The 14423-nt window shown below is 38.1% G+C and overlaps 1 protein-coding gene across 1 annotated transcript in view; it reads right to left on the bottom strand.

Annotated features, from left to right (window-relative positions):
• Positions 1–7341, bottom strand: part of MEI4 (meiotic double-stranded break formation protein 4) — a gene marked incomplete at both ends in the record, with an annotated part of 196140 nt that extends 188799 nt beyond the window's left edge. Inside the window, one exon of the mRNA XM_080807143.1 lies at positions 7110–7341. Within this exon, the coding sequence (XP_080663269.1) occupies positions 7110–7341 (232 nt within the window). The remainder of the gene's footprint in view (positions 1–7109) is intronic.
• Positions 7342–14423: the final 7082 nt, after the last annotated feature.

A 14423-nucleotide genomic window follows, 5' to 3' on the forward strand; every position in this document is an offset into this window, starting at 1 on the left:
TAGAACCCATATTAAATTAACAGCACATCTACTGATGTTTATGTACATTACACATGTATGTTTTAAATCAACTGCAATTTTAAGGAAATCTACATTATAAAAGCTTATGTCCAAACTAAGAAGGGAAATGCTTATATATTCATTTTCCATGCTCTTTCAGCACCTGTGGAACAGTGAAGGCGCCAACATACAAATGCTGAGCTCCAAAGCCATGACTGTAGGTCAGTTATTTGTGATGTCTACTCAGTCTGTGGTTTGGGACAGGGTAGGACAGGACAGAGGCTGAGTGGGCCTGGGCCGGAAAAGCAGCAGTCACGAGACCCAGGCTCCATGCTGGGTCTGGCAAGGTGCACACGGGCAACCAGGCTATCTGGCCCCTTTCTGACCCCCATCAACACTAATCTAGCTAAGAGCCTTTTCCTGAATCCAGACTGGGGCAGGCACCTGAGTGCTGAGGATTTGATCCTCAGAGTATAAAACAGTAAAGGAGACAACAGGCAAGAAGGTGGGTAAACTGAAACCTTGACATCTGGTGTGGAGGGAAACTCCTAAAGCCATCAGGTGGGTCAGCTGTTTCCCAGGACCTAAAACACAGAAGAGTTAAATCCAATTCTGAAAACGAGTGTGCTGCTGGGCATGCCACTGTCACCCACCCCCAAGCACTCTACACATTAGCTCTGTATTCAACAGACATTTACTAAATAAACATGGAAATCAATGAACTGTTTTGGTGTGATTTTCTCTCACTTTCTTTTCACTCTAGCCAGTTGCTCATCCAATATAGCCTCGCTATCATTTATGAAGACACCAAATACGTAAAATTGTAGGGGGAAAAGCAGGTACCCAACACTTCATCCAACTACTTCCCTCCTAGGAATGCCAAATTACTGTATAATTGTAATTCTCCAGATTCCCCTTGCCCGCCCCACTTTCTCGTGCGCTCTCTCACTCATACCCACACACTCACACACACACTCATTTTAATCCTAAATCTGCTCATTGAAATTCTGTGCCATTATTCCCACTAACAAAGCCCTGCTCCTATCACCACGCCCCCTTCAATCCCTAGTCAACATTTAAGAACAGCCACCAACACCTTCCAGGCCAGTCTCTAGGCTCTGCGTCTCACTCACCTACCTACAAGGACAGAGATGAACTTCTTGCCAACATCATGAGGCAATCCTTAACAGAAAGCTGTTCTAGACTAAACATAGTTTTTCTCATTCATTTTCTCTCCTATAGATCAAGAAAATTCCTGATATAAGCAAAGAAAAAGTAGTGTTGTTCTAAATTATTCAAATAACTTAGAACAAGAAATGTTAACTCGAATATAATTCAAACAATGTTATTTGAATAATTTAGAACAAGAAATGTTATATGTTTTTATATATGTTTAATAATGTTTAGAATAATTTCTAAATTATTTGAATAATTTAGAACAGCACTACTTTTTCTTTCCTTTCCTGAATAATTTCTTTCCTATTCCTGAAAAATTTAGAACAAGAAATGTTATATAATGTTTATATATATATTGTTTAATAATATTTAGAATTTCTAAATTATTTGAATAATTTAGAAGAGTACTTTTTTTTTCTTTTCCTTTTTCTTTCCTTTCCTTACTTTTCCTTTCTTTCCTTCCCCACTCTATAAATCAGGATGTGCTCAGATACATCCTATAGAACAGTCAAGGCCCCAACATACAAATGCTGAGCTCCAAAGCTCTGACTATAGGTCAGTTATTTGTGGACAGATGGACAACGATGGCTTAAACACTTGCTTGTCTTTTTAAACATTTTTAAACATTCCTTGTCTTTTTAAACATTCCTAATAAAGCTGTGACTGCTCAGCAATGTCAAGAGAGACCCAGGTTCTTTTCCTCCAACTATTTCATGGTCCTTCCCGTGCTGGCATTAATTTTTCAATATTGCTTCACAGTTGCAAATTGGCTGCCACAGATCCAGGCATTGTATCTTCAATTGGCAGTGCTGCATGCTGGAAAAAAGTGGCTGAGGTTAAAAAAAAAAAAAAAAGAAAAAGAAAAAGAAATTTAATTGCTCTCTTTCATGAGCTTCAATCTCTTTATACAGAGAGGCAAATCTTTACCAAAAGCTCCGAAGATTGCTTTTTTACCTTTCATTGGCCCCTGCCCAACCTTAGAACAATATGGGCAAAACAAATCTAAGCCTTTCACGGATTAACCCACTGGGAATAAGCCCATCTCTGCCAAAACAAAATTAAAGTGCTTTAGAGAGGAAGTAGAAAGTGCTTTAGAAAGGAAGCTAGATATTGAGTAGACACCTAACCATGCCTACCACCCATTACCCAGACTGACTTGGAGAAATGGGTCACTGGCTTCTCTGATCCTTCCCCCACTTCCTTCCTCCCACTACTAAGGAGCATTTAAGTAAAATTATAATGTGGCATAATTCTAAGAGCAAGTTCTATTTATCCCTTCTGTATACAGTCTATTCTTTTAATAAATATAATAAAGAAGTATCTCTCTCTAAGAAGATGTAGAAAAATAAATTAGAATAAAGAAATAGCTGAGTTACTGAAATGCTGTATAAACTCCATCATGCTTTTTTATTTGTTTACTTTGCCATTTCAGCTCTGCTTTATTGAATTCTGGGTTGCTCAGTTGCTCAATGGATAGTTGATGCTGTAAATTAAGTTCCCCAGCCTCTCAATCTGTCAAGAAGCATTCCTTTCAACATTTACTGAGGGCCTGCTGTCTCTATTCACTTGAGAACAGTTGCATATGTAAAGCAACCTTAAAAATTCCAGACAAAAATATTTAATCATATAAACATATCTATAATATAGTTTTGATTCTCAGGTATGGAGTTCTCTCAGAGTAAGCTGTGGCAGTCTTCTAAATTAGACATATTTAAATAACGGCTGTGTTCCTTCTTTATTTCCCTATCAATCTAATATCCCCCTTTTGTTGGGCTCTGTTCTTTCCCCTTTAAGAGAGAGACTCTGTTGGGGCGCCTGGGTGGCTCCGTGGGTTAAGCCTCTGCCTTCAGCTCCAGTAGTGGTCTCAGGGTCCTGGGATCGAGCTCTGCATTGAGCTCTCTGCTCAGCAGGGAGCCTGCTTCCCTCTCTCTCTCTACCTGCCTCTCTGCCTACTTGTGATCTCTCTGTGTCAAATAAATAAAATCTTCAAAAAAAAAAAAAAGAGTGACTCTGTTTATCTGAATCTCTCTGTTTATTCCTCATTTTTCAAGTTAATCTAACAGATGGAGAGACAAGTTACTTACAAACATCTGTGTAGAAACACTTTACCTATAGCTCCTGCTGCGAGTAAAATGGATTTTAATTGTAGGGTTATTGAAAATTTCCCTCACAGGCGTTGTAAGTGCAAGTTTTTGGTGTGAGAACAAGTTCTCACCTAGGCTCTCACTGTCAGGCACATTCATGTTCTGAACCAGTCACCCACACCACTAGAGCAGTGGAATAAACAGACACTTGACAGTAAACAACAGTTCTGATATCACAGATGTTTGTAAGAGTCTGTTTAAGATTACCGGAAGTTTTTATGTGTGTGGCATTATATTAATCATATAGCTGCACATAAAATAATTAAGAATATTGATGGTATTAGCATTCATTGAATAGAAAGAGCCCATTACCTAGAAAGACTCTAGAGAGACTAAACCGTGGCTATAAATTGTATAACACCATTTTCACTCACATAATAATGAGATTTGAGTAACATCTGGGTATTAGATTAGTGAGATTCCCTGATAGTACCCAAAACAAAAGTTAGTGAGTACCCTATTATCCATAGCAGGCATGTGTGCACTACACCTGCACACTCCTAACATGACAGTCATAGTCTTTCCATGGATCCTTTCCTTCTGCCCACCTCTGGGATGTTGGGATCCCCAGCACTCCTCACCCTCCACTCCATTCTCCCTGTGAGTCTCATCTATGGCTAGAACGTCAACTATGATTTAAATGTCAGTGGATCCTAAGTCTATGTCTCTATTTCCAGCCTGCCCCTCCCCTTTGACTTTAAGGCACATCCCTCCACCTTCCTTCTACTTAATCCCTGTATATTCCTTCTACTTAATCCCTGTATATTCAGGGATTAGCCTATACTCAGACAAACCTGGACTCCACTTTTTATCCTATAAATAAATTTCAGTGTTCACTATCCATGTCCAAAGCATTGCAATAAATTCAATAAGCTGGGATTGAAGACCTCATTATCCCAAATGCCTCTATGTCCCTCAATCACTCTCTGAAATCATTCACAAATATCGGAAGTGTCTACTCTAAAATCATGCTTATATGTCTGACCTCCTTTTAGTTCTCACTAGCATAGATTGATTTCAATGCATCATTCTTCATATGGGTTTTGGCAAATATGTTTAAAACTGGTGCCCTTGCCTCCAGTCACTGCCACAGCCAGAAACATCCTCTCTGCCCCTCTTCCATATGACAAATATTTATTGACCACCTGATGCGTGTCAGGCTTTGGGGTGGGCATTGAATAGAGAGTGCTGAGCAAATCAAAACCCACTCCTCAGTGAACTTGAACTCTAGTTCAGGAGATAAGGTGGAAATTACATGAACAAACAAATAATCCACAGGGGACGTTTGGTTAAAGAAAAACTAGTGGGGAGTGCTATGTATATAGAGTGCTCACTGAGGAGGTATCAATTAAAATAAGACCTCTAGGAAGGGAAGAAGCCAGTCACAAAGAGATTCAAAGAGAAGAACATAACAAAGGTCCAAGGCCTGAAGGAAGCCCAGAGTTGGCTGGAGCCGAGTTTACAATGGGGAGGTTGTATGAGACAAGTTGGGAGATGTAAACAGAGGTGAAATCACTCACAGTGTCACAGGCCATGATCACAAGTCTGAATCTAATGTGAAGCATAACTGGGAGCTGGGGAGGGGTTTTAGGCAAAGGATTTTACATTCTTTAAAAATCACCAGAATTTTTTCCCAATCCCAATATGAGGGTCAAACCTTTGCATCAGAAAAATTGTATGGTTCCTGATGAATGGAGTGACCACAGGGTCCAGCATGCTCTAGTGAGTCTTGGTTTCCACCTGTTGTCCTAGTATAATCATTAATGGTTCCCCACTTTCACTCTCACAGGGCCCTAGGGAGACAGTAAATTCTATGGTCAACTTCCTGATAGAAAATAAACTCAAACAGTCCTCAGGTTAACATTCAAGGCCCTTCTGAACCTGGTCCCAATTCACCAATTCACTTCTCTTCCTTTCTCCCTCATGGTGATCTGGGCACTTCAGAAATGTAATGCTGAGAGTATAAATGGCACTTTACTTCTCTGCTTTTGGTCATGTCCCTGCCTCTTGCTGCATGCTCTGTGACCATGACTAGTAGACAGAACCTTGAGTGTCTGACCTGAGAAGTCTTTTCAAAACCAGGCAGAATGAATGGCTTCTTCCTCTGTGCTTTGCCAGTATCTTTATTAAAGCATTTATCACACTGGGTTAATTATTTATAGGTCTATCTTTTCTGCTAGAATGGTAAGTACTTAATGGCAAGGACAGCAATTCCTCTTATGTGTTTTTTGGGTCCTCACCACCCACTGCATACCTGGTCCATAGCTGGTACTTGATACAAGACTGCTAGATGAATTATTTAATCTAAATTCAACATAACATACATAGTAAAATAATAAGGTTACAGACTGAGATTTTAAATTCTATCCAGTAAGCTTAAAACATTATTGCCTTCACATCTAGATATTTTCATTCTCCAACTTCATCCCAATATCTAATGTAGCCTCATTCATTAGGAAGTAACAATAAACTTTTAATGAAGACTACAAGTAAAAAAATCTTTATAGGGCAAAGAAGAAGAAGTCTAGTTTTAGGAAACCAAATAATTTTCAAATAATTGTGAAGATGAAATAAAATAGAATTGGTATAACCATTGTGGAAAACAGTATAGAGGCTCCTCAAAAAATTAAAAATAGAAATATCAAATTATTTAATAATCCCGGTATTGTATATTTACTCAGAGAAAGCTAAAACCCTAACAAGAAAAGATATAAGTACCCCTATGTTATTGCAGCATTATTTACAATAGTTAAGATAGAAGTAACCTAAGTGTCCATCAATAGATGAATGGATAAGAAAAATATTATACATACACATAACCACACACACACAGGCACACACGCAATGGAATATTAGACAGCCATAAAAAAGGATGAGATGGTGCCATTTGAGGCAACATGGAAGAACCTAGAGGATATTATACTAAGTGAAATAAGTCAGACGGAGAAAGATAAATACCATAGGATTCCACTCATAAATAGAATCTAAAAAAAAAAAAAAGAATAAACAAACAAAAAGCAGAATCAGACCCATAAATACAGACAAAAAACTGGGGAGAGGGGGCTGGGAGACTGGGCAAAATGGGTGAAGGAGAGAGGGAGATATAGCCCTCCAGTTATGGCATGAGTAAGCCCTGGGGATAAAAGGCACAGCATAAAGAACAGAGTCAATGATCCTGTAATAGCAATGTAATGGGATAGATGGTAGCCACACTTTTGGCGAATACAGCATTACACACAGAGTTGTCCAATCACTAAACTGTAACCTGAAACCAATGTAACATTGTGTGTCAGTTATACTAAATTTTTTAAAAATTATATTAAAAGTCAAGGTGCCTGGGTGGCTCAGTGGGTTAAGCCTCTGCCTTTGGCTCAGGTCATGATCTCAGGGTCCTGGAATGGAGCCCCACATTGGGCTATGTGCTTAGCAGGGAACCTGCTTCCCCCTCTCTCTCTGCCTGCCTCTCTGCCTACTTGTGATCTCTTTCTCTGTCAAGTAAATAAAATATTTTTAAAAATTAAGTTAAAAGTAAACAAAAAGAGCTGCCTGGGTGTTTCGATCAGTTGGGCAACTGATTCTTAGTTTCAGCTCAGCTTATGATCTCAGGTTCATGAGATGAAGCCACACATCAGGCTGGGCATTCAGCACTGAGTCCGCTTGAGATTCTCTCCCTCTCCCTTTCCCTCTGCCCCTCCCCTCCCCGCTTGCTCTCTCTCTTTCTCTCTAAAATGGATAAATACATCTTTTTAAAAAAGTAAACAATAAAAACCCAGATTTTCATATACTCACCACTCTTAAATACTCCTGCATGCATCCTGTTCAGAAGAAGTTTGTGGCGTAATTGCAGAACTTCAGCTTCCAAGGCTTGGACTTTTGATCTCCACATTGACTCCTGCTCGGACACCACCTTCGCAAGGTGCTCTGTGTATTCTTTGCTGCTTGTGTCAGCTGGTGTCGAGCGGATAATTGCCAAGGCCAGAGCCAGCTTTGACGTTCTCAAATACCATGTTTGAGCATCCATCCTGACTTTTGTCTCTATCATTTAGTAAGAAAAAAAATTCAGAAATTTCATTTAACTTTTGCAGTGCATTTCATTTGCTCAAAATTGATTTTGCAGAGTAACGCTAATTAATAAGTTTGTAATACAACTTGACACCAAGTAACAGAAAAAATTTTCTCAGGAACTGAAGAGAGTATGAAAAAATATGCAAAAGAAAAATGCATACACATGCATATTAAGTGTATTAAAATTCAAAACAGTAGGTTCAGACAATTTGACAAATTCTTGGGGTGGAAAAAACACACATTAATTCATTTAGTGTTTTCTAACCAGAGGCACACATCAGAGTCTCTAAGGGAGCTTTAAAAATATATACATATACATATATCTAATCCCAAATTTCTTTGCAAAATTCAGATTCAGCAAATCTGGGAAAGGCACTCAGGCTTTTACATTTTGAAAGGAATCAACGCTGTAATCCGAACCACTAAATTAAATCATTTAAATGCAAACCTTTCTCCTCGGACCCATTCTTCTAAGTCCTAGAGTCCTTGCTTCCCAGCCCTGCTGCATTCCTTCGTGAACCATGACCTACTTGTTACTATTCCTGCCTTTAACCAGGCCCCTCCAATCTATACTGAGAACAATCTTTAAAATATTGGCATCATTTAAGTTGTAGCTGTACTCTGATTCTGCACCTCCAAAGATTTCCAATTGCCACCATGAGCAAACTTTTCCAAATCAGCACTGTATCGAGGTCTGTAATTATAAGGACATGACAGACCACTGCATTTACTGGACAAATACTATGACCCTTACTGAAGTATAAACCCCTTGTGGGCCTCCACAAGGGGGAGCTTTGCACATAAAATGTACTACATAAAGATTCATAATGAATAGTACAAAGTTTAGGACCTCTGGTTGCCAGATCCAGTCTAACAAATTCAAATTCTTTACTCCACATTTCAAACTTTATGTCCAATTTCTCGAGCCTATCCTTCCACTGTGGTTAAATCATGTCATCCAAACAGATGCACTCAGCCTAAGCTCATTCCCATTCATATCGCTGCTCCTGAATTTTCCCTGGTTGTGATTCCCTGACTCTCATAGCTGCCAAAGCCCTGGGTATGTATCCTTCAAAGAACAGTTCATATACCATTATAAAACCTTTTTAGAGGTTTTATCATAACCTACAAAACTGTGTACCTATCTGGTATTCTATAGCTTAGCACTGAAAATACACAATCTAGGAGGAAGCGTAATACTGCTTTATTATAATCAGAGATCAACACAAAAATGTATGTATGATATGTTCATAACAGAATAATGTATCATTGAAAACTAGGACCAACAACCAAATGGTTAAGTAAATAACAATAGGACAATTCAAATGAATATAATCTATTAAGATAGGGTTTTTCAGAGATATTTTTTATTACCATGAGAAACTACTAATGATATGCTGAGTGGAAAAACAGTGAGGACATAAAACTATATGTACAGTATGATCCCAATTATGTAAAATATGGGAAATACAAAAAAAGTAAACAGGATTTATCTCTACTATATAATTATCAGTGATTTTTATTTTCTTACCAACAGTTCTCTAAATTTTCCTAATTTTTGGCTATGAACATATTTGGAATTATAATTAGAAAAAAAATTATGAATAATAGATTTCCAAAAGCAAAGTATAGTTACCATCGTTTTAGTCTTTCTCAGCTATATAATATACCAAAGATTCAATGGTGTGAAGATAGACCAACTAATTAGAATTATAGCTGCACCTATTTTAGTTTCACAGAAACCATGTCACTCAGCTGGTTCATCCCTCATCTGCTGTGTCAGCAATGGGGGCCAGACTCCCTGCCTGTACTTCAGGAGAGCACCTGTGGGCAGAATGCAGAAAGCAGGGATGACCCTCCCTAAAGAAGTAAGCCCACCATCAGATATAACAGTGCTGACTAAAGATAACAATAATACCAATAATGGAAAATAATGACCTATTTAAAGTGTTTTGGATAGAAAATGAGCTGATATTCAATTATGAATCATGGCAATCTAGGCTAAAAACTAAGAAGAAAAAAAAAAAACTTATTTATTAGCACAAGAGGACAAAATTCTCTGGATAACAGTATCACAGAAAACTCCCTGTAATCTTGTAAAGATTTCTAATTAATTGATTTAAGCAAGCTGATTAATTAAATGCTCTGATATTTAAGTCATCATATGTGATTTGCTAATAGTCTTAAAACCATGCTGAACGTCAGTCAACAAAAAAAGAACAAATTATAAAGTCCTTCTGGATTCTAACTATCCCAGTGTCACTTGTCTGAACATTAATTAGAACTGTACCACAAGTGAACAGAAATGATTGCTAATAGATATATTGGTACAGCCTTCTACCATACAAATTACACTTAAAACACACATAGAACTATAACCTACAACCAAACAGAAGCAGGCATTTTAAACTGCTTCCTCATATTTTAGTGTGTGTGTGTGTGTGTGTGTGTGTGTGTATGTTTATAAACATATGCCATTTTTACCTAAGGATAATATTCCTATCCTCAAAGTACCATCTGCAAGGTAAATTCTATTTCCCCTGAAATTTTCTGGAAAAAAATATGAGCTTCCTAAACATATCCTCTACTTAAATGAGGAAAGATCCATAGTAACTTTCAGAAAGCCTTTTTAAAATTCAATTTATGCTCAAATAATTATCGTAAATAATTAAAATGAACATTAAATGTTCCCCAAGAAGGTATTTAGTGTCTTTGAATTCTTAACAGCAGAAAACTCAAAATTTTAACAGTCTTTTTAGAATACAGCATTCGCTCGAATGAGCTTTCTTTTTCTTTACATTTGGGAATAGACCTTACCGTAGCAAAGTCCCCATAGGGCTACAAAGAAACCTAGTCACATTTCTTATGACCCCTGTATTCTCCTTCAACCAGTGCATGCAGAAATGGCTACTCTGCAAACAGTATTTTGGCAATTTTTACCTGCCCTATTTCTCCTAACCTCACTTTTACCTACTGAACTTTAATATGTATCAACTAACCAATTCTCTAAACTGTCCAAACTGTTTTGAATTATAATCCTGAACTCTAAATTCTGTTCATCTCCAAGATCACTGATGAAAATTCCATGAACTAAAGAGCCCCCGATCATTCCTATATAAGAAGTGAAAGTTTAAATTAGGTAACCATTCAGGAGGATATTTCTGTAATGAGCATCGAACACCTTCAAAATACTTATCCCCCTTTGGACCAGCAATACAAGTTCTAAGATCTTAAAAACATGACCAGAGTCACAAAAAAGTGCTATGCCCAAAGATGATCTTATAGGATTATTTATAATTACTAAAACAAAACAACTGTCACCAGCCTGAATATCTACCAGATGCATTAAATTGTGACACATACTTAAATTTAAAAATTTTTTTAAATATTTAAAACTATGGGAGAGTATTTCCCACACGATGTTAACTGCAGGATAAACATAAAATAGTAAATACAGTAAAACTGGAAAATTGGGGGAGGGGGAATTCATAGACATGAGACTAATATACTGATAGATTTAGAGACAGAATGGGGGGAGAGAAGGAAAGAGGAAAAGAAAAGAAAGAGGGAAGGAGGAGGGAGGGAGACAGACCAGGATTATTCACCAAAATACAAACAAAACACTGAGTATGAGTTGAGGAAGTCTGATTTCATTTTCTTGTTTATGCTTTTCTATAGTTTCCATGCTTTCCACAATAAACATTATAAAATGTGTTATATATGACAGGCAAAAATGTCTTAATACTAATCCTACAGAAAATTTCCTATCCTATATTTTTCAAGTTACAAATTATAGGGAAAATGAAGATGAGATTTGAATGAAGCCTCAAGTCTACACCCCTGATGAGAAGCTCCAGCCTGACTTACCTCCTCAGTTCTAAGAGATCTTCAAGTGTAAAACACACCACCAGTTCAACTACAGCTTAGGAGTAGAGGAGGGGTAACAATGAAATAATATCAGGTGAAACAAACTCAAAAATCTGAAACTGTCAGAGTGCCTACAGAATTGAGGAAACACAGTCAACGGAATGAGAATTCTGTCCTTTACATTCCCTGATCTCCATCCTTGATCAACTTTCCCCAAATTCCACTAAGCTTGTGGACTTCTGGCCTTTTTATGTCCACATGTAGATAGATGCACCTTCATTCAGATGAATCTGGTGTTCCTTCCACTAATCCAAAGGATACAGTGGATTTTAGAGGTAGGGCAGAAAAACTTTAAAAATGTTCCAGTATGAGGGCGCCTGGGTGGCTCAGTTGATTAAGGGTCTGCCTTTGGCTCAGGTTGAGATCCTCGAGTTTTGGGATCAAGTCCCACATCTGGTTCCCTGCTCAGTGGGGAGAAGCAGACTCCCCACTGATATTCCCCCCACTCATATTCTCTCTCTCTCTCTCTTTCTAATAAATTTTTAAAAAATCTTTACAAAAAAACCATTAAAAAAAAAAAAACCTTTCCAACATGAGCAACCAGGAAGCTACTAGTCACTGTATTTTCAATGCCAGCAATGCGGACTGGCAACTAAATACTTGAATGACTGAATGAGTGAATGAATGAATGAATAAATCAGTATAAATCAGGCAGTCACAGAAGGCTGCTCGGCCAGCTCTTAATCCCGGCTCTCATCATTAGGTCTGTGCCAATTCATATCAGGGAGCATGGCACTAGAGGAGAAATGGATTAGGAGGGGAATTTAATTAGTTGACTAAAGGTCACATTGGTCTCTCTTAACTGTAACACAACTTTTCTTGACTACTTCCAGTCAATCTACTCCTTCTAAACCTGTCTTTCTACAGCATACCCATAAACTTCTACCAAATAATTCCTGAGCAAAGAAAATACAAGAAAGACAAAATCTAGTTCATAAACAGATTTATAGGAGAGAGTAAGCTATAAGGGAAAAATCTAGACTTTATCTCATGTGAATACAATAAATACTTGTCTTGCCCCTAAAGCAAGGAACTGAAGAACATTCCCTAAATTACTGAAATGAACATCATAGGACAAAGTGAGTACAGGAGGAGATCCCTATTTGATATTTATCAAACATCAGTCTGGGGCACAGCAGAGTTCAGGCAATGCCAGAACAGTAAGCTACTATAAGACTTTTTGGATAATTAGTTTCAGTAAAGTTTCGACAAGGTCTGACACCTGATATTTGGATTAGGTCCAGCTGAAAAATTCTCTAATTATTGTTATAGTTTCAGCATACACGGTACTGTGAAGTGCTCAGCAGAGTAACATCATGTGAAATTTTACATAAAAGAATCAGGAATTCCTTAAGATTTCAAATCTTTCCACTTAATTATTAAGGGGCCTTTAAAAGCCTGCCCAGCAGAGAATCTGTTCATGACAAGAGGCTAGTAAAGATAAAAGGCTGCTTGCTTTTTTTTCTTTTTTTTCAATTTCATCAAAACAGGCCAACTATCATTTTCCTCGCGTTGAAAAAGTTAATCATAGATTTTAATTGTCTACAGAGTCCCTCAACAACCGTTTTCTTTTTATGCAAATCCCCACCCCCTTTTGACTCCTCAATGCTTCTTTTCCGTCATAGGAAAGGTTTTCTCTGGATTCTAAAGAAATGCTGCAGAATTTCATGTGGGGAAAATGCATCACATTTTATAAATCAGCAAAAAAGTACACTGATTCAGAAATGCAAAGTCGTGTACATATAGCACAATCCTCAACCATCTTCCTCCACTGCATAAATCCACAGAAGGGAAAGGAACTGGATACCTACTATTAACACGTATTTAACAATGTAATTGAGAAGAATTGTAGGTGTTTCCTAATTATACTGGTATTTCACACACTGATATGGACATAATTCTTATCACAAAAACAAACATCTTGTTCTCACAGGGTATATGAGAAAGTCTGATGACCTACAGAACTCAAATCCATAAACTCCACAAATTTGGGATTTTTACAAGGTTACACTCTGGACATGGAAAAAGCTACGTGTCACAAAATGAGGAAGAATAGAGGATGAAACCAGAAAACAAAGAAACAATCAGAACAGGCAACTGAGAGATGTTCAGCCAATCGCAGGGGAGAGAAGCAGCTGGCTTCTGCAAGGAGCACAGAAGACTGGGGGCGGGGGGCGGTGGTAAGGCAGAGTCCCCTGGAAGGAGTAAAAGGCCCTATCCAAAGAAGTCCCATTTTGTAAAGGGCACATTGGGAAGTAAGATTTGCTTTCTAACTCCTATTACATAATACCTTCTTATACTTCCCTTCTGTGTACACCTAAGACATCAACTCAAAAAAGCAGGAGTAGCCCCACAAAACATTTTCTTTAAGGCTGAAAAGTTGCCCTAATTCTCATCTATCTCTCTCATTTAAATCTCACCGAGCTGACCACAGTGAATTTCAGAGAGCAACTGAAATGCTTCATGGCTTCTCATAGGCCTTCATTTATAAATAAGTCTAGGGGCACCCGGGTGGATCAGTGATTAAGCGTCTGCCTTCAGCTCTGGTCATGTTCCCAAGGTCCTTAGTTCGAGCCCCGCATCTGGCTCCCTGCTCAATGGGAAGCCTGCTTCTCCCTCTCCCACTGCCCTTTTGTTCCCTCTCTCTCTCTTTCTGTCAAATAGATAAGTCTAATACATTTTTTACATTCACTTAGATTTACATTTAACAAATTAGAATTCTACTTTTTACTAGCCTAAAACAGACTACTAAAAGAGAGGGGCAGCTTCACACATACTGAGTACTTTGATTCTTGGCATCTTCTAGCACATGATGTCCTCTGAATTTTTGTCCCTTTAAACTCAGCCCCTCAACTTGGTCCAGACAACAAACACACAGAGCCAATATAGCTTTTGTTGTATGTAAGCCATCACTCAGCACTGGTCCTCGAGCTCTCATCTACAACTGTCCGCTCCTACCTGCTCCTGCCCAGACTCCCAACCCAGTTCTATGGCATTATATCCTCCAAAATCAGACAGACACACCATAGTATGTGCATCCTGTATCAATACAATGCTCTTCTCCATCAAGAACTTGTGAATTCACTGGATCCATGTTACTTATCTCCTGTT

Source organism: Martes martes (genome assembly GCF_963455335.1).
Source record: "Martes martes genome assembly, chromosome: 6".
Classification (NCBI taxonomy): Eukaryota; Metazoa; Chordata; class Mammalia; order Carnivora; family Mustelidae; genus Martes; species Martes martes.